At 36.9% G+C, this 21657-nt stretch overlaps 2 protein-coding genes across 2 annotated transcripts in view; one reads left to right on the forward strand and one right to left on the reverse strand.

Moving 5' to 3' along the window:
• Positions 1-21657, forward strand: part of LOC108364167 (uncharacterized protein DDB_G0287625) — a 47556-nt gene that overhangs the window by 15967 nt on the left and 9932 nt on the right. The gene's annotated exons all lie outside the window — the stretch shown is intronic.
• Positions 18425-21534, reverse strand: LOC108364168 (Ionotropic receptor 100a). The gene is made up of 2 exons (XM_017617757.1): positions 20518-21534; positions 18425-19622 (listed from the first exon to the last, which is right to left on the reverse strand). Exons 1-2 carry the CDS (start codon positions 21033-21035, stop codon positions 18479-18481), a joined length of 1662 nt encoding a protein of 553 aa, XP_017473246.1. The 5' UTR covers positions 21036-21534; the 3' UTR covers positions 18425-18478.

The following is a 21657-nucleotide window of genomic DNA, read 5'->3' on the forward strand; positions in this document are numbered from 1 at the left end:
AATAACTTTTGCTGCATTGTCATAATATTGAGCCAAATGGACTACTGATCCGCTAGAATAGAGTGACTGCATGGTTAAATTAGTAGTCCGCTTATATTATCGATATTTATGTTTTTTAGTCCATTTAAAAAATCATTTACAGTCTTATAGGAAATTGCCTTATTTTACCGCCTTTACTTTTTTAAACTTACAATATATGTCCAAGCTGTGTGGAGCTGCCGTAACGTAACTTTGAAAGGATAGTCGCTCAAACGATACTAACAGAATTACGTCGTCAAAACACTGATTTATGCATTTGTGCAATATTTGGTTTTCATGAAGCAAGACAATCTCGACACGATATCGTTCAGACGATTGTCGTCATACGTGATTCATGCCCTGGCTTATAAGCCTGTAATTAAACATTTTTCTACATTTAATTTGAAATAGTATGCACCAACGGATTAAGAGTAGTAAATAACTAATACCTTTTCTACTACTTTAAAATGCGTGACCGGAATAGACCTGCCGAAAAAGTGAGGTTAAGTAACTGACAACACCTTGTTATTATTCCATCATGGAATTAAACAAACAAACAAATTTCGAAATTGTATTTTGAAATTGTGGAAAACTACACCGACTGCACTGTGCTTCTGACAATCGCTACGCGAAATTAACTTAAGCAAAATTTTCTAAATGAAAAGCAGCGTTTCCTAATAGTATGCAACACGAAAAAGTAACAGAGACACTATGTAATCAGTACATTTCGCATACTTATGTACCACTTAACTTTAAGAAAAATTTATAAATTTTTATACATTTTGTTTATAGTTATGTGGTACATATTTTTAAGCTTAGATTTCTGCATAAACATGCGCGTCCGTATAAAAATTTATACATTTTTCTTATAGTTAGATGATACATACTTTTAGACTTCGTTTTCTGCATAAACATCCGCAGTCTAGTAATCAGCCAAATCTATATGTTACATTTTAGAGCGATATCGATTTTCAGAATGTCACTGCTCGTCACATTCCAAAAATTTTAATTTTAATTTGGAGCGACTTTCGTGAAATCTACGAAAGTGATATGATTGTGTTAAGTAGATACAATTCGGATGTGAATTTTTAGTGCTCTGAATTTTCGCAATCGTCTGAGTTATTTTGTTTAACAAACAAACTATAAACTTGTTAGCTCAAATTTTGAATTGATTTATCTGGTGATTTTTTCTTGAATACCGATACCCCTATTAATTTTTGTTCTTGCTCCTTATTGTTAGTATAAAATGTAACCCAGCAAATCAGATTTTTTACTCAAACTGATGTTGATGGTTTGTCTTCATGTTTGTTCTGCTCGTATCGTATCTGATTTTATTGATTTTCAACAAATCCCTTGAGAAGGGTGTATTCATTGATGCACGGAAGGTCCCTTTCATAAACCCTACCTTTAAAAGTGGAAAGAATAATATAATTGCTAACTACAGACCTATTTCTAAAATATTGACGATCCCTAAACTTTGCAGATGTATTGTCAAACAAAAACTTTATTTTTCTGTTAGTCGCCTGATCTCTGTAATTCAGCATGATTCCTGGTGTATTTTTTATTTAACCGACTTCACAAAAAGGATAAGGTTATGAATTCGTCGGAATATTTTTTTATTATTTTTGTCTATGTATGTCACCGCATAACATTGGACCACGTTAACCGATTACTATAATTCTTTTTTAAAGGAAAGGTGTTACCTGACAGGTGGTTTAATTTGGTTTAAATCCGATCATTGGATCATGAATAGATTAACGCTAATCTTAAATTCTTAGATGGGAATTGAAATCGGTTTTGTTTTTGCTTAAAAATTACTTGTTTATGTAAGTATTTGTTGAAAATGCAGTCTCACATAGAAATGTAAAAGTAGGGTCCCTATTATGAGTTGCATTCGACTGTGGTCGAAAGTGCTTATCAAACGAATTTTCATTTACAAATCGAGCAAACTAAATAGTGTGCTTATACATATGTATGCAAATTCGTGCAAATTAAAATGAAATCAAAAAGAAAGCGAGTTTATAATAACGTGGTAAAAATGAGTACAATGGGGTTCTGGTTCAACGATTCGTCAGAGGATGAGAGCTTGGTAAACTGGCCAGGAGTGGAAAATGTTTAAAAGGGTTTAAGTGTAGTTTTTCGAATATATTTTGACATAAAATATATTTAAGAAATTTGTCCACAGATTTATTAAAAACTTCTGACTGTCTAAAGAGGTGCTTGTGAGCCAAATCTATTTAAAATATTTTAAAACTATCAACAGCTTACGATTTTGTTTTCAGAGATCGTGCCAACTGAGTATTGGGATTTTCTTTCACAAGTGAAACCAGCCTTTTGAGCTTCTGTTTAATATTCACGACGTTAGAACTGCATGAAATTAATAAAAATTGTTTAAAATTAGTGTCTAGCGGCCATAAAGCAAAAAACAAATGCAAAATCATCATCAAATTGTCGCCAGGGAATACCGAGGGATCATACAGTGATTTCTCGTAGCGTTTTCTTCCTCTTGCTTCATCCTAGATATCGCTCCTTTCGTTTTGCAACCACCGCAAATATCCGCACACTTGCTTCATTTCAAACCATTGTTCTGTACAAATTTGTCGATAGCTTTAAAAATTTCGTCGCTAGTGGCGTAAGTCTGAAGTACTTCGTTCTACTTCGATTTGCATTGCGAATAGGTACCTCACTAACACCAGAAAACTGCCTCTAAAATCGTGTTGATACGCTCTTTGACAGTGTGATTGTGAAGTTCCAAAGAATAATTAATATAAGGACTGAATCGAACACNTTTTCAACGGCAATGCTTCCTTCAAAGTGTTAAAGTTTATTCCCAATTTGAACCTTCCCGTTAAAGCATACAGTTTTGGTGTAGAAATGAATCAAGAACAACGGCGCAAACTTATTGTTGACAAATATCATGATATCCACAAAGGCCGCGGCATTTTATTGCAAAGGAATTAAAAATCGCGCGAAGTACGGTTGAATCGGTACTGAACCGATATTTGGAGTCACTGACGGTCCAGCGCTGCCCAAAACTCAGCTTTAGAATTGGTCCTCGAGATCAACTTTTGGACGTAAAAATAACATCAGTGATAACGAAAAATCAAGCAAGTCCTCTAGGGGTGTTGCGAAAAAATGTGGAACCAGCCAGTCTATGGTGCAAAGATGCAAGAACAGAAATAATTTAGAAACTCGGAAGAAGCAAAAAGCAGCAAAGGTTAGCGAGAAGCAGATAAAAACTATAAAAACACGAGCCCGAAAACTGTGCAATTTGATGAGAGAAAAAAAAATGCTTGCATCATTTTAGACGATGAAACCTACGTAAAAGCAGACTTCAGCACGCTTCCAGGACCACGGTACTACACGAAGTTTAAAGGCGAAACACTCCCAGATGCAGACACTTCAATCAATATTGAAAAATTTGGAACTAAGTATCTTGTGCGGCAGGCAATTTGCCAATGTGGCAAAAGGACCTCCTCATTTGTGACAACTTGCACAATTAACGGAGAAATGTACGTCAAGGAGTGTTTAAACAGACGATTGCTGCCGTTTGTAAGAAATCATGGAGGAGCCACACTGTTTTGGCCGGATTTAGCTCCAGCCCACTAAGCGAGATCCACCATTAACTTTCTTGAATCCAAAAACATTGACTTCGTTCCAAAAATAGTGAACTCGCCAAATGTCCCGCAGAGTCGGCCCATTGAGAGGTATTGAGCGTTAGTTAAAGGCAAGCTAAGAAATACCAAGGAAACTGCTAAAAATGTTCAGGATTTCGGCTTGAAATGGAAGAGGGCCACAAAGCAGGTCAATGACAGCACTGTCGTAAGGTTGATGAAGGGCATACGTAAAAAGTTGCGGCAGGAGTGGGAAAAATGTGATCTCGAAAATTTTTCAAAAGTAAATAATATTGCGTAAAATATGCAATGTTACAACAAAATAAAAAAATTAAAAAAAATTTAACCAGCCTACTTGTTTATACTGCTTAAAAATTTCAGGTTACGTTCGGTTCAGTCCTTATACACGTGCGCGAAGCTGCTGCGCTTATAACGAGAACAGCCCAGCCAGCAAAAAAATCCGAAAATTAATCCAAAAACGGGAAGAAAAGTGGATGAAACGCGGATTAGGTCTACAAAAGTACCGAAAGTGGTTGTGAAAATGGTATGTTTTCGTATATTTTTCAGAAAATTTTCTGAATCAATTTTACGTTGACAAAACGTACTGGGGAACTACGCTTAAGAGCGAAATATCCCTTTGCTGCCGGCTATTTGTGTTGTGTATGGAGTTTGACGAGCCGCTGAAGGTAATTTTAATAAAAATCTAGTTTTTTTTTGATTTTCTGGTCGCCATGTCGAAGTTTGATCAAACCGCTTGCGTTGTGTAAAAATTGTTAAATAAATAAATATTTCATAAAAATTACTTTTATATCGTACATACGTATGTGGGTCATTTCCAAACAAAGTTCTATTTTTTAGTCCCCCCTTTTTAAATATTTTAATGGTGGTAAAAACGAAAAATCAAAAACAGCATTATCGATCAATCAGTACAATGGTTATCGGTTATTATACTTTTTTCAAACAGTCTCTAAACTTATTTGTTCATTTAGCTTACTTTTAGAAAAGTGACATTCTGGAAAATATTGTACAAAAATGCAAAAATAAGGAAAAATTTAATTTTTGAAGAGACTGACAGCAGTTTCGTATTCTGCACATTCAGGGTCAGTAAACGATTTCAGTGAATAAATTTATCAAACTTAACAAAATATAAAAAAATACCAGCCATGTACACTTTGTTTGGAAATGACCCAGGTATAAATATGCTTGGGATAATGGTGCTCTGTTCAAGTCACCTGTCCGCTGATTTGTCTTCATCTTTACGTTCTTTAAACAAAGGCTGTTACACTGACGATCGAATGACCAGCTGTCCCCGTTTACTCCTTTGCTAAATTTCTTCTTTTCTAGCGATAAGATAAACTTGACTATATGTAACAAACGCAGGGCAACAAAAATGGGAAAAAGTTTTGTAACATAAAATGTTAAAGCTGTTTTTGATAGACTTTTTCATGCTTACGAATTCGTAAGTAAAAAGTTTCATCACGTCCAGATTTTGAGAAAAACGGGGTCAAGGTTTCAAAAAATCGTTTTTTTTTCAATATTTGAGAGAACAAAAGGTGATAGAACCTTACACTTCGGCTTAAATTAAAGCTAGAACTACTATCCCTGAAAATACCATTCGTGCACCTTGACTTGATGGTCACTTATAGTCATTTGTTGAATAGCAAAAACCGATTTGGGCGAAGTTTGAGTACCTACCGCAATTAAACAAAATGTGGTAGAATTTTCCACTTATGCTTAAATTAAAGCTTGAACTTTCAACTACAATCCCTGAATCACTTATAGTCCTTTATTGAACAGAAAAAACGGATTTTGGCACTATTTTCTTTCTTTCAATAGCACAATACACCGGTATTTTGTTATTGTTCAATAAATGACTATCAGTGATCATCAAGTCAAGGTGCACGAATGGTATTTTCAGGGATAGTAGAAGGGTTGCCACTGAAAAACTTTCTTTCCTACCAAGAGCGGGTTCAAAAACCTACCAAAATAGCTTCTTTCCTCCCATTTCTTGAAACAAGAAAACGGCGTTTGACAGCGTTTAATACATTTATTTTTTCTGGTTTTTATACTTAAAATAAGATATCCAGTAAATTAAAAGATCAGAATATACACATAGCACACACAAGAAAGTGGTGTGTGCTTTTAAAATCAGACACACCTACCGACTNACTTAAAATAAGATATCCAGTAAATTAAAAGATCAGAATATACACATAGCACACACAAGAAAGTGGTGTGTGCTTTTAATATCAGACACACCTACCGACTTGTATTTCGACCCACTGAATCCGAATCAGAGGTCCGTTTGACTTCTAAACTCTCGAAATTCCGAGTAAATTGCGAAAAACCGAAAAAAGTGGCAAAAAATTCGCAGTTTATAGTTTTAATAAAGCCTTCGCAGTAAATGACGTGAAAAATCGTAACGGGAAATAATATTCCGTCATAGATTTTTTTTATCGCTCATTTGTATACATATGTACATATATTATGAAGTACGTACATATACATACATATTGCTACCTAAAGGTGAAAAGGTACCACGTCCACATTANAAGTACGTACATATACATACATATTGCTACCTAAAGGTGAAAAGGTACCAAGTCCACATTATTTAATTTAGTTTGTGAATGACAGATAATGCGAAACTATGTACATCGATTTTTGGTCTCTCCTGAACAAATGGACGATATATTCATTTGTAAGGCAAAAATAAACCTCATGGTTAGGCTTGCCAAATGTCCGGGTCTAGGAACCTACGGGCTTGGGAGAAAAATCTGCGGCTACGGGTTTGATATCAATTTCTTCGAGTTGCGGTTAAAAACTTCGAGATTCTCTGATTTACTGGAAATATAACTAACAATAAGTGGTTTTCTTTTTTGAATCACTCTTCTATTGCCATTTAAAATATTTTAACAACCTTGTCATTGTTGAAACTATTATCGATTCGCAACTGCATTTCAAGGAAAAATATCTCATTTATAAACCTGCCTTTACATCTATCAATACGATCACTTGATATTTAGATACGCAGTGGATAAGACTTTTTATAGGAACACAGAGTTCAGAGAATTACCGAAGATAATTACAACAAGCCAGAGATGTTCTCTGTTTTATGAGCAAAGAAACCTACCAAAATTTAAAGCCTACCATCCTACCAACGAGAAAAAACCTGCCAATTTTTGTAGGAAAAGCCCAAAACGGCAACCCTGCTTTAATTTAAGCAGTAAGGTTATTATATATATATTGCAAAAACGCTATTTTTTGATACTTTGACAACGTTTTTCTCAAAATCTGAACGTGAGGGAAACTTTTTACTTACGGATTCGTAATCAGCATAAAAAGTCTATCAAACATTATAACGCTATGCCTTCTAGAAAACCACTTCTAGATATTCTTCTAGAATACCACTAAAAGCGATTACCGATTTTTTGCTGGGTATGTATGTACATCGAAATGTTTTTAAACTAGGCAAATTTTTTAAGCTCCTCTTGGGTAAGCTTTTTAAACTGGCTTCACTTAAGAAGGCCTACCACAATTATCTTCTGAGATATATAAATGATTTAATTTTTGAACTATTAGCTAGCTCTTAAATATTTCGAATAACATTGGATACAAAATTTTGTTTACATACCCAAAAAAGTTATCATCCGGCCATTGAAGATCCATTGTAAAATTCATTTTTTCTGATAACAAGTCAGCCACTTTGCCATCAGCACCCGTCGCACCGATAATTCTTCTTGTCGTTTCGTTAACAAACATTTGAATATTTGAATAAACCGAATTAAAAATGTAGGTGCGTAGCGGATATTTATGAAGATTACGGAAAATGCTTTCGAAACTTGTGTGGCCCAAATGAATCATTTCCCCATTATATAGTCCATTCCTCAGAAACGGATTTAGAAATAAGCAGTCAGCACCACCGAAATCGCCTGTGTCATTCGGAATGATATAGTAGATTCGTAGTGCCCCACGCTCAATCCACAGCCGCCGAGCCAAATTTAGTAACTGTTATTTATTTGGTTGGTCCAGCAGAATATTAATCAGCCAACCCTTACGTGAGGCGTATTTATTTAAATTGGTCGTTAAATCGTTGCTACTCATAACGAAAGCCCAATGTCGTTGAGTGGAAGGATTAGATTGCGGTTCTGCCCGGCCGAGACTCACCTGCAGCGGGCAAAACGATTGCTGCAGAAATTGTTGTACGATATCATTATCAAAGTAATTTGCTTCGAATAAATGCAAATTTAGATAATCAACTCCAACAAAAAGCTGTTTAAAAATACTAAAATCAATGTTAAAATTCGCTGGAGTTGTATGCAGCTTAAAAAGCTTTAGCGATTCAAGCGGCTGGCCTGAATGGTGTTCTAGCCTGATGAATACCAAATAAGTTATAACTAACCACCGTTTTAGAACTTCCGGCATTTCGTGTGCGTCCTCGCTGAAGTTGAAATGAGCTGTCTTTCGCGCATAAATGCCGTATTTATCCTAAAGTATTAACATTGTAGAAAATATGTACATATGTAGTGTGTATATACTAGGGTGATTGACTCGGTTTTTCCAAATCGGTGTCCGCCGTTTTTTTTTTTTTAATCTTTGGCGGTTTTTTTAAATCTGGACTTTTCGAATATCGAATAAACCGGATTTTTTGATCGAGCAACCCGTTTTTGTTTGTTTTGTTTTTATTTCATCCCAATCTTGACCTTTGAATAAAACTTTTAGATTTTTCGAAGTTTTTCAGTTTAAGGGAAGCCCCTAAATAGTTTCTAAATTATAACCTAGGTTATTTGGGGATGAACAGTATGTTTTATTTGATTCCAATAAACGAATGCTTATCGCTTAAACGCTTTCCGCTACGTGTTTCCGAGCCGAGCTTCGCTTTGTATTCGTGTTCTGCTTTCTATGGCAGAAGTACACTCGGTGGTTTGCCATTGTCTGCCGAGGGGCGTCAGCTGCTTGAACAAACTTCTGTTGATATTGTTGGAAGCAGAAATTGAACCAGGGATCTACTCAAAACTGAAAAAAGTCAGAAAAATGCAATAAAGTATTAAAAAAAAATACCAAACGTGAATTTTTCACTGATTTTTATTCATTTTAATTTTGATATAAACAATTTTTGTAATTATTTTACTTTGCTCTTTTCTTAATAAAAGCTATATTTACTGTTAATAGTTTTATTGTATTTTTTGGTCATGACTTCATACCAAGATAAGCATGTTTACTGTTTACAAACTATGTAAAATAAAAGCGGTTTGACTGGCCTATTTGTATTTTAAAATCGGCAACCGGTTTCGGAAAAATGCGAATAATCGAATACCCTAATATGTGCATACATACGGTATGTACTTTATAATACACACATAGTTGTGTGCTCTATTACCTAGAACTCCGCCTTTGATACCAACATTTGTACGAGAGTACTTTTGCAAACAAATAAACTTTATGTTGTTGACACCTAATTGACAGGATCTTTATTTGCCTTTATAGGACAATATGTGTGAGGTGTTAGCTATTTTCGGAGGACTAAAATATGCAGTTCTCCAATATATTTGTATGTAGCTGCATAGCTCTTATCAGACAGGCAATTAGCGAGTGTCTTGCTTTAGGCCAGAGGTTCCCAAACTTTTTTCTCTTAGACCCGTTTCAGAACTTTATTGGTTTCTGGGGTCCACAGCTGCTGCTCATTTCTAACATATTCCCAAAGCTCATCAAAAAATGTGAAGATTAGATCTAACGATGTAAATTTGCATGGCGGGTGAGTTCCAAAACTAAATTCGGAGTGGCGCAAATAAAAATAAAATATTTTCTTGTGTTCTATTTATTAAAATAATGTGATTACACACTTGCAAGTTTTAAAAAACAGAGCCCGTAAAGCCATCAAAGTACTATCTCTCTCTTTTTATGCCAAACTTTTAATTCAAAAACTGGCAAATTAATGATAAACACCAAGCAAGTAGTCATTTACGCCACAGTCAGGTGTTTGTATACCACGTGAAGTGACCAGTCAGCAGTCCAACAATTTGTCTGCAGTTCCGTCTGCTCAGTGAGAGCAAAAAACTAGATAGACCGTCTGAGATTGATGGCGACATGGGTTTTGCCCACCTGCATCCCCTCGATGCCTCCCAGTCATTGCTGAGCGAAGTATTCACCCAGTTTCTGACGGTTGCTTCGATGGCCGAAAGTGGGTGTGCAAAAACTGGTTGTGGAATGGGGAATGGCTGGTCTGAGGGAATTCAACATTATAGAATCTCTTCCGCCGCGCCCCACTCAGTGTTATACCAACATCCGTTTTCATTTTAGTCTGCAGGTGGCCTTTATTAAGGCTTTCCCACGTATGAAAACACAAAGTGACGGTAAGTGCAGCAGTGCGGCAAGAGCACTATACACCACTCAAAACAGTTAAAGTTAAATATAGAGGCTTTCACGCAACCATTTTGGTTCTTTACTATCGAAACCAGACAAATTTTCGTGGACCCCTATATTTTTTTCGCGCCAACGTAGACCCCTGGGGGTCCACCTGGACCACTTTGGGAATCACGGCTCTAGGCTCTATAATCATATGTTATTCACAACATTTGGGTAAAAGAATGGACATTGTAGGCACAGGTGGGCGGTTCTCTTGCCGCCTATGTATAGTTCGATAGTATCAATTTAGTTTTCTACACGATTGAATATCTTACATTAGGGGAATTCGCTCTTCTGTCTATTCGTTGTGTTTTGTGTAATTGTAACTGCATTAGCGTGTAATTTGTTGTTGCTAGCGGTAGATCAAGCACACATGCTACAACAGCCACTCGCTCGTCCAGTTACACTTACGAATGATATAGAAATACACAGAAGCGCGAATTCCACTATTGTTATTGTAGCAAATACATATTAGGCAAATCCTAATATTATGGGCCGCTGTTGCATGAGAGTGAGGCCATATCAACTCATCATGGAAAAGTCACGGATTTTTAGAAAGAAAAAGTATGTAATTGAAAAGTACTTATAATTCTTATCCTTGCATAAACTATGTAAATGTTTTGAAAAAATGTATATATGTATGTATGTTTTTGTATGACAAAATTTAAAAACTGATTTCTCCTAAGCTATTAGAGATAGCGGGATGAAATTTGGCCCCTTTGTAGGTAAATATTCACACATTCTCATGCAAAAACAACAACAATTGTTAGAAATAATTATTTTTTGTTACAATAATTTTCTTTTTTAACAATTAACTCATGAAATCAATTATTTCGTTGTTTTATATTTTTAACCGACTTCCAAACAAGGAGGAGGTTATCAGTTCGTCGGAATATTTTTTTTTTTTTATATGTATGTTACCGAATCACTTTCGAAAACGTCAACCGAATTCGATAATTCTTTTTGCACCGGAAAGGTAGTGGTCCTTGCTAATCTGGTTTAGATCCGATCATTGGATCATGAAATACATATGGATGTATATCTATTTTTTAAGTCGGCTGTTTTTTTGCTAAAAATTACTTGTCATTACAAATATTTGCAAATTGATTAGTGTAGCATTGTAGGATATATATTTATATTTAAGTTTATTTTAAAGTACAAATATTTTAATGTTTTAACATTGAAAGTTTATTTATAAATAATCAAAAATTTTCTTTTTGACAACCATCAAAATCAACGAACAATAAATTAAACTCCAAGAACTATAACAAGTATAAAAACATACAGCTAAAATACCCTACAAGCATCAACTATTCAAAACGCCCAGAACTACTTAAAAAATTTTAAGAAAGAATGATAGAAATCGCTTAAGATTTGTTGTCAACGTCTCGCTCTAGTCCGCCATTTTGAACTGTCTTAGGAAATTCTTATTGCCTCTTTTAAAGGTACTTTTTATTTTACGGCGACTTACAAGGAAAATTTGTGTAAATTATGTGTACTCACACAAGGAAAAACATGGGTCACATGGGTACATGGGTCATTTCCAAACAAAGTGTACATGGGAGGTATTTTGTATTTTGTATCTAATATTTCTTTAAGATTGATAAATTTATCCTTGGAAATAGTTTATTGACCCGAAAATTTGTGCAGAATACGAAACTGCTATCATGCTCTTCAAAAATTAATTTTTTCCTTATTTTTGCATTTTTGTAAAATATTTTCCAGAATGTCACTTTTTTTAAAGTAAGCTAAATGAATAAAAAAAGGTTATAGACTGTTAGAAAAAAGTATACTCATCGATGATCATTGCACTAATTTTTAACAATATGAATATGTGGATTAAGATAAAGATCTGGATAAAAGTAAAGGTAATAATAAAAATAAACCGGCCCTTAATCTATTTCATGTACATACATTTTATTCCTAAACTGCTGTTTAGCACGTTTCTATAATTCAGCATCAATATTAAAGNTGGATTAAGATAAAGATCTGGATAAAAGTAAAGGTAATAATAAAAATAAAATAAATTTCATGTACATACATTTTATTCCTAAACTGCTGTTTAGCACGTTTCTATAATACATACATTAAGGAGGCATTTCCGCCCCAACCATGTACATGTATGCTATTGGTATTGGTGTCACTTTTGAATTGATTTTTTCGCTTTATGTTAGATCATGATACAAAAATAGAAGGTAGTTTCATTTATTGGCATTCGTTGTTGTTGCCGACCACTTGACTTTTAACAACTTTATGACACTTAACTAAAATCATGCTACCTGATTCAGTAGCAGCAAAAATTTTGTTTCTTCAAAAAGTAAAAAAAAATGAGAGGTCAGTGAGGTTGGATGAAAATATTAAAGAAAATTATTGCCAAAAAATTATTTCCAAACTGCGAGAATTCGATACACCTGTGCAAAGGTTTGAAAATAAAGGTTTTTGCTTTTCCGAGGATAGAGTACGTAATTCGAACTAATGCAGTTTGATGGCAAAATATTTTTAAACCTCTAAACGATGTACCGTTATCCGTGGAAGAGGGAGGAGGTTGAGTTAAAATGATGCCCTGCAACTTGTAACGGAACCAATTTTTGGATTCTCGGAATTTTCTGATAACCACATCTTTATAATAACGGATACATCGGATAACGGTATATCGTTTAGAGGTTTAAAAATATTTTGTCATCAAACTGCATTAGATCGTATTACGTACTCTATCCTCGGAAAAGCAAAAACTTTATTTTCAATCCTGCTAAAACATATATATATACGTAAATTTAAGCACGAAACTATGTATTTGCGACAAGAATTATCCAGATAAGATGAAAACTACTGCAGTTTCATTTTATAAAATGTTTGCTTACAGTTCAAGTACGGTTCGGTTATTTGTACAATTCTTTTGAGTTATCGTGTCTAAACGCGTGACCCGAATCAAAAAATTTCAACATGTACGTCTAGCCAAAGGATTAAGCTTTATTCTAAAATAAATATTTCGGTTTGAAATATGCAGTTTTTTTTGTAAATTGGAGGTTGATTTTGCGCAAAAATACGACTGATGAGGTTATTTTTTCTGGAGCGGCCGAAGACCACCAACGCGGAAAGGAGTTTTGCTCAAAATTACTGCTGATGACGGCCTAGGTTAGGTTAGGTTAGGTAAGGTGGCAGCCCCGTGTAACCGGAGCTCACTTAGACAATGTAAGATTGTCCGTTGTGATACCACAATTTGGAAAGGCCCCCTAAACTTTATCGTTAAAACCCTCCGAGCCGATTATGTATTTACTAATACGGCTGATCTCAATGCCCCAGAGCTCCTCGGGGCTGTTTAGAAAGTGAGAGCCAAAGTACTTCAACCTTAGCCTCGACAAACGCTGGGCGCTGTGTGGATACCGATAGGACAGTGACCCGTTAAAACCCCCACCGGAAGTGATAGCTGTGGCTTTGTGAGTGTGATGAGTGCCCAGGATCGCCCCCGGTCCACCCTCGGCCAAAAGGACCTTGCGATCGCGCATGTCATGGTAATCGCCCAGCGTTCGCTGAGCTGACATGAGGCCCAATTATCCAAGAGCGAACCGCAAGCGATCAATGGTACCCCCAGCCGCTCTTTATTCGGTAGTAACGTTTCACGGGTTCCTTCCCTGGCCAGCTCGTTAGCCACGCAGTTCCCCCCAATGTCATTCCTTACCAGGTTTGAGCGCACCTCTAACGAACTCAAAGCCCTGATAGCAGAATATACGCTCACTTCCCTGACGGTTATAACGCTCCTTAGCAGTGAATCCACCGCCTCCTTGATAGCAGCAACTTCCACCTGGAATACACTGCAGAAGTCCGAGAGCCTGAACTTAGTGCTGATGGAAAGCTTTCGACAGAAGACCCCTCCACCAACCCTGCCATCCAGTTTCGATCCATTCGTAAAGAAGTTCACCGCACCCCTCCTCCAGAAGTCCCGCCCGGCCCACTCGTCCCTTGAGGGAAAGTGGACAGAGAAGAAGCTCCTAGGAGCCGTAACGGTGGTGCAGTAATCTGTGCGATCGGGGATAAAGTCGAAACCTCCTAGAACTCCAGAGTGTCCAGTCCTTAAGTTGGTCAACCAATCGGTTTCCCTAATAGTCGTTCGCGCCGCGACAACTCTGCCTGCAGCGTCGACAGGCGCTACGTTTCGCATTGCGTTCATGGTTAATGTGGGGTCGGTTCGCTGTGGCCCACTAATACCAATTAAAGCAGCCCGTTGTAGGCGCTCTAGCTGCCTAGCTAGTATAGACCTTTCCAGTGAGTTCCACCAGACTAGGGCCCCATAGAACATAATTGGCTTGACTACGGTCTCGTATAGCCAATAGACAACTTTAGGGGAGATGCCCCATCTCTTAACAATAGCTCCCCTACTGCAATATAAGGCCACTGATGCCTTTCTTGCCCTTTCCTCGATGTTTGGTACCAACGACAACTTCCTGTCCTGGATCAAGCCCAAGTACTTGACCCTGCCAGACAGCTGTAAGCGCAGACCTCCAACCGAAGGAAGAGCAGCGGCGGGGATTTTATATTTTTTTGTGAATACGACCAGCTCTGTCTTACTGGGGCTTACGGCAAGACCACTTTTTGCCTCCCAGTTAGTAACTATGTTAAGGTACCGTTGGGTCAGTTCATACAGAGTGTTCAGGTACTTACCTCTAACTAGGAGCGCCACATCGTCTGCATAGGCAATTACCCGATAGCCGTGTTTCTCCAGCTCCACTAGCAGCTCATTCACCACGACGACCCAGAGAAGGGGTGAGGGAACCCCTCCCTGCGGAGTGCCCCTGCTCACCATGCGAGACAAGCAGGCGCTGACCCAGACGGCCATGACAGTTCTGTCACGCAGCAAGCTTTCGATGAGCCTAATGAGACTGACCTCAACCCCAAGCTTATCTAGCGACTTAACTATTGCGTCCGGCAGGACATTATTAAAAGCCCCCTCGATATCTAGGAAGGCTCCTACGGCAAAGCCCTTGTGAGTGAAGGCTTCCTCTATACACCTCAAAATTGTATGCAGAGCAGTATCGACTGACTGTCCTTTACAGTAAGCATGCTGAGCTCTAGACAGGCGATCCCGAGGAATCATGCTCCTTATGTGCATATCAACCAGCCTCTCCAGCGTCTTCAGCAGAAACGATGAAAGGCTGATTGGCCTAAAGTCCTTGGGGGCAACATGAGAGCTCCTTCCGGCCTTCGGGATGAACACCACTTTGACGACCCTCCAACCCCTGGGAATGTACTCGTATCTAACGCAGCTCGCGTAGATTGGGTCCAACCAAAGGCACGACACCTCCGCCGCCTTTTGCAGCTGCGCAGGTATGATGCCATCAGGTCCTGGGGATTTAAAGGGTTCGAACGAATTGATTGCCCACGCCAGGCGGCGCTCATCCAGGAGGTCAGAAACAGCAGCACAGTCTCCACACACTTCATCTAAGGAGATCTCCTCAGGGGAGGGATCGGAACTAACCTCCATACGACCGTCCTTATTTTCTTCCCGTTTGCCTTGTATTTCAATTTTGTCATACTTTAAAGTACAATTGTCCATGACATGGGCAAATATATGTTTTTTTAATATTTACATACGCATGTATGTATATGAAGGTATAAAGAGTACTTACTTTTCAGCCTGAAAACGATCGCTATACTGATTGTAGGCGCAGTTTATACTTTTGGCTTCAAATTCAAAACATCTACCGTATGGAGGTAGCAGGAAACTAGCTAAGGGTCCTCAAAATTAACACAACCCCAACTCTAAAGGCGGATTCATCGTTCTAGTTTAGAACTTTTTTTTACCATGGTTTTGTGTTTCTCTCTCTGGGAGAGCAAAGGTCTGAACGCTTTTGAGTTAATAACTCAACTTCAACTTTAGTTCAAAACTAGAACGATGAATCCGCCTTCATAAGAATATCATATTTTATTATACAGGGTGGCGCCGAATGAGCTATATGGTTTAAATGGTTTATAACTTTTTTATTTATGCGATTATTATAATTTTTTTTTAATACAGTATATTATTGGGAAATTTTTTGCAATTAGCTTTGAAAAATGATATCCTATAAGTGATGCCCATTTTCCGCTTCGCCCATACGTGCTCTTTTTAGCAAATTTTTTTGCATAACTTTTCGCAGAATTTCGGGTGTAATGGCCATGATTTCATTTCGAATGTTGGTTTGAGGTTTTTTTGGCCGAAATTGCGATTTTTTCAAGGTAAAATGACGATTTTTCAGCAAAAGCATTCGGCAACGCTGCTGGCAGGTCATTTCCAGGCGTGGATCCCGTTGGCATAGAGTAAAAAAAAAGCTGTTATAAAGAATTCAAACCATATAGCTCATTCGGCGCCACCCAGTATAATTACGCGCATACAGTGAATTGAAACGGCAGTCCGATAAAGCATACCAACCGTTTCTCAACTGTGCCAACTGACACCAATTGGAAACCCCTAATGAAGCCAAGCCCTCCTACACCTGGGCTATATCGTTTTGAAGTAGAAATATGATTTTATGCGGTAAGAGATGGATGATTAAAATTAGGGCTGATGATACCCGGGTACCCGATTACCCGGGTATTACCCGATTTGCCCGGGTACCCGGGTAATATACATATGTTGGTGCCGGTTAAACGAAAACACCCGGGTAATGCGACATAAAGCTTCTTGTATAATCTTTTTGGTGAGGATAAATATTTTTTCAGTGAGAAAATTTTTTTTTATAATTATTTTTTTATGTCTAGAGTGTACGCGACTATGTACACCTAACCGCTTGCCTGAGTAGACGGAGACAAGAAAAGTAAATTAAAACATTAGTTTCTGTACTTAAATTCAAACTTCTAATTTTTGTAAATGCATATACATACATGCATGTGTACATATGTATGTATGTATGTATATTTTAAAGAATATTAAATATTAATATTTTAAAACAGGGACTGAGAACGAAATGTATGATCGAAACTAAATGCCATTGTCGTAGTTTTGTTCCCAAGAACGCGTCAAAACCAAAACCAAAATGAGAACAAAACTGACGAGAACGTTCTCATTGGGAATTATATAAGAACTAAACCCTGTGGTAGGCCACTTCTGGTACAAAAAGTAAGGTAACAAAGCCTTATGCTATTCATTCACCTAAAGATTTTGTACTTTTATTGTATCAGCTTGTTCAAATTATAGTTTCTTTTCTCATAATATTTAAAGCTTTTAAAATCACAATTATTTAATGAAGTTTCCTTAATACGAGAAGTAGGTTGATGAACGTATTGTTGTGAAATAATTGTGGAAGAAATTTTAAAATTTTTTTCATTCCAACACAAAAATTGCCTCAACTGTCGGTCATCGTTTAGATTCGCAGGTGGGTGTGTCTCAATAATTTTATTTGTTACCGATCCGATATCTGTACGTGCATTACCAACTTCGTAAATATTAATATTTTAGACATGCCTAAAACAAGCTGGGTTTGGAAGTACGCTTGTGTGATGAATGACGGATTTGTCAAGTGCAATGTATGTGTTGTATATTATAATATTTCCCCATATGGTATGGAAGATTCTTATAGATTTTCCCTATGTACGTTCGTTTGCGTTATATAATCGTAAATGCGTTTAATTTTCACCTCTCCAGATTTTTTCGGGTGCCCGGGTACCCGGGTAATTACCATACTGCCCGGGTACCCGGTCTACCCGGGTAATAAAATACCCGGGTACCCGGGCTACCCGGGTAGCTCATTACCCGGGTGAAATCATCAGCCCTAATTAAAATACAGTTTTACCACATCTTCAAAAAATTCAAAACTTCGTTTATTAAAATGCTAGTCTAATTTGAAATGCATATACAGGCTGGCGATAGATAACTGACGCCCAGGTTTTCTTTACATAAAGATTTGCGAAAAATGTATTTTATTGTTAATTTTGTACATATTTTACTTCAATTTCATTAATTAGTTTTAAATTTTAATCTTCATTTCGGTTTAGCAGCGTTAGACACTTTCAGAGAAAATCGCAAGCGCAGAGAATGCGCAAGTCTTCATCGCTTAATTTATTCCATATCTTCTGTAACCATAGACTAATTTCCTCCATTCTGAGTCCTTTATACTCCCTCTTTTGTCCAATATAAGGCAATCGAATAAACTCGGTACTGGTGAATAGGACGGCCATTCATTCGAACAACCCTCTATAGTTTTTCTTTTTTTGTCTTTTTTAATACAGTGTTTAAGAAAATTACACCTGAAAAAGGTATGCATGCCGTATTTACTTATCTCCAAAAGATTACACTGCTAGCAAATGAAAATAGGGATTACAATTTTAAAACTAATTAATAAAATTAAAGTAAAAAATGTACCAAATTAATAATAAACTACTTTATTCGCAAAAACCAAAAAAGGACCCTTTAATAAAAAAAAAACTGGGCGACAGTTATTGGTCGCCACCCTGTACAATCGTTCTTATTATACCGACAAAGACGATCTGAACATTATATTTTTCTTGACCGTTGAATGCAGATGTGTTCTCGAACCCTGTAGGCAGAGCTCTACGACGAGTGACATTGCAGCCAGCGAGTTGCCCAACAACACCACATAGAATGCTAACTGTAAATCAGTAACTGTAAGCACTTTGAATACATTGCTTTTCTCAAAATTCATGCCATTGGTCATTACTTCAATATCGACCTCGGTTTTCATATCATTAATCCATTTGGTGATTAATCCAGACGAACAGAATTGTAGTAGTAAATCGTTGATGGCCTTTTCCCACGGTGCATCTTTTGGAATGACATAGGAAATGGTATACAATTTTGGACATTCAGGTATAACATGAACTTGTTTTGCTAGAATAAACTGCAAAGATTCTAACATTATTGAGGTAAGGCGTGTGACGCTGGCCTTCCCGCCATTTTTTGCAATATCCAACATTACGTCAGCGTTTAAATTCTGAAGATGCACCAATTTTTTATTAAGTCTTGCATATAATAGAGATGTATTACTGAAGAATAAGTCATCAGCCATTGATGAGTACTTATATATAATTTTCAGATTGCTTTCGTCTAATTCCTGTAGTGTATTGATATCATTATAATACAAAGGGTGTATGAACACTGTAGCTAAACTGGATTCGAAAATAGCACCAAAAATAACGCTCGCTAAGCATAGCGATGCTATAAAAACCCGTTCCGAGTTGAATGGTGGATACCGCACAATATTAACACGCACCCAAAGGACCCATGTATCAACATAAATTCCGACGTATTGCCACCACTGGCTTGGATCCAGTGGTGTGTCGCTACATTTCCGAATGTTCAGAAATAGATTTATACGACGAATAAGACACCAAATAAAACAGCACACGAATGCGGCCAAAAGAAAGCTCAACCAAACACCGAAGTGTACGGAAAAGAGCGGTAGTATCGATTGCGGAATGCGTTGAGCTTTTGGCACGTAAATGCATAACTTATCATCATAAACCGCGGCCGTAAAGTCCATGTACTCTGCAACCAAGTAATCTTTGATAAAGAAGCCTGTCAGACACAAGTCGATCTTATCCTCGATAATTGAACCGATCGCTCCATTATATTTGCCATCCCTTGTGCGTTCACTGAGGACGAGGAAAAAATTAATTTAATTAAATGACGATTACACAGTATATTGGCTCTCTAAGTAGGCTTAGTTAAGGTGCGGTCAAAAAAGTAACGAAAATGGGCTTTGAAATATGTACATATCTATATCTGATACTTTCAAATTCTCAAATTATTTACATGCATATGTACATACGTATTTTTTTTAGTGATGCATGGCGTGTGGAATTTTTTCCAAACTGACACAGAACTACACACTTAGAGACACAGAACTACACAGCAGTTCAAAACAGCTTTATGCACTTAGGGACTCTGTGTGAAGAAAGGACATACGAAATAATAATTAAAAACAAGTAATTTTTAGCACAAATATATATATATATATATATATATATATATATATATATATATATATAACCAGATTAGTATGGGACACTACCTTTCCGATGCAAAAAGAATTATCGAAATCGGTTGACGTGGTCCAAAGTTATGCGGTAACATACATAACAAAAAATATAAATAAAAATATTCCGACGAACTGATAACCTCCTCCTTTTTTGAAAGTCGGTTAAAAAGAATTTGTTACACTAATTTATTTGGTTGAATTAAAAGAAACCTAATTCGGCCCAACCACAGCTCCATCTAACAAAGAAAGAAATTCCTTCTTCCCTATTGCTGCCCATACCTCTAAATTCTGCTTTTAGTTTTTAACCGACTTCTAAAAAAGGAGGAGGAATATTTTTATTTTTATTTTTTTTTTATGTATGTTACCGTTAAGATCCGACCAGTGGATCATGAGATATATATATATATATATTTTATATGAGAGGTGAAGGCGGTTTTTTTTTCTAAAAATTACTTGTTTTTTTTTTATGTGTAAAAAATTCTGGAATACTAATACTACTACCCACTTACCCAAAATAGTTAGGATCCGGCTCTTGTAAGACCATCGTAAAATTCATTCGTTGCTGCAACAGTTCGGCCACTCTGCCATCTACTCCGTAAACATCTTTTATTGAAGGATTGCTCATGTTTATGAATGGACGGGCATAGACTGATTTAAAAATTTGTACACGCAGAGGATAACCGTGCATGTCGCGAAAGAGGGCCCTTTCCAAGGGTTCAGTATTCTTGTTTGGAACAATTTTTCCATAACCGTGATATGTGACATCATAATCGAAAGGATCGAAATAAAATATACCTTCACTTGTTAGTAGGAAATTCTTGTAAGCTCTGTATTTAATCCATATGGAGATTAAAACATTACGAAACTCTGTGACATCTTTCGGTAATTGAGCATCGGAAATTACGAAGAAAAATACACCCGCCCTTTGCACAAAATGCGTTGCGACATCGCTCAGCCGTTGTGAATCGGTTACAATTACAAAACTATCTCGCTCCATCTGAAATTTTGGCCATGAGTTCTCCTCCATTGAGCGTGTGTGATCGTAGGCGGTGATAATCACTGGCAATTGACTGCGGTGAAGAAACCATCGCACGTAGGGATTAGCAACCTCGCTTTCCAAATATTTTACGCGCAATAACACGTTCAGATAACGTAATTGCTAGGTGCATCTCTGTAGTTCTTCGCCCATCTCTTTAAAATTTACCTCTATGTTTGCTGTTTTGGAAATCGTTCGAAAATTCCACTGTTGCTGAGCGTTTGCCATGGTGGAACACATTGGAATCAGCAATAAAAAGTAATAAACCATTATTATGGCTGCAAATTTGAATTATTGCACTAAATAACGCGAATAAGTTACCAGTTGCACTGTCTAGATGTTGATTCCTTCGATCCTTTTATAATGGCAAAATATGGTGGACATTTAGTCCGCCACTCGGACATGTTTCTTTTTATTTAGTTCTATTGCTATGTAAACAAACAAACATGTGTGCTCTGAGTAGGTTGTTCGTTAATAAAATCCGTGTATAGACACCCGGACAGGTCGGTCTACCAGCAATACTAATTGTGTTATCGTAGAAATTTCACTTTCGTTTGCAAACTAATATCCATATATACATATGTACATATGTATATTAGACTGCATCACTCTG

The sequence above is a fragment of the Rhagoletis zephyria genome, unplaced genomic scaffold, assembly GCF_001687245.7.
Source record: "Rhagoletis zephyria isolate East Lansing unplaced genomic scaffold, Rhagoletis_zephyria_1.1 Rzeph_scaffold_01483, whole genome shotgun sequence".
Lineage (NCBI taxonomy): Eukaryota > Metazoa > Arthropoda > Insecta > Diptera > Tephritidae > Rhagoletis > Rhagoletis zephyria.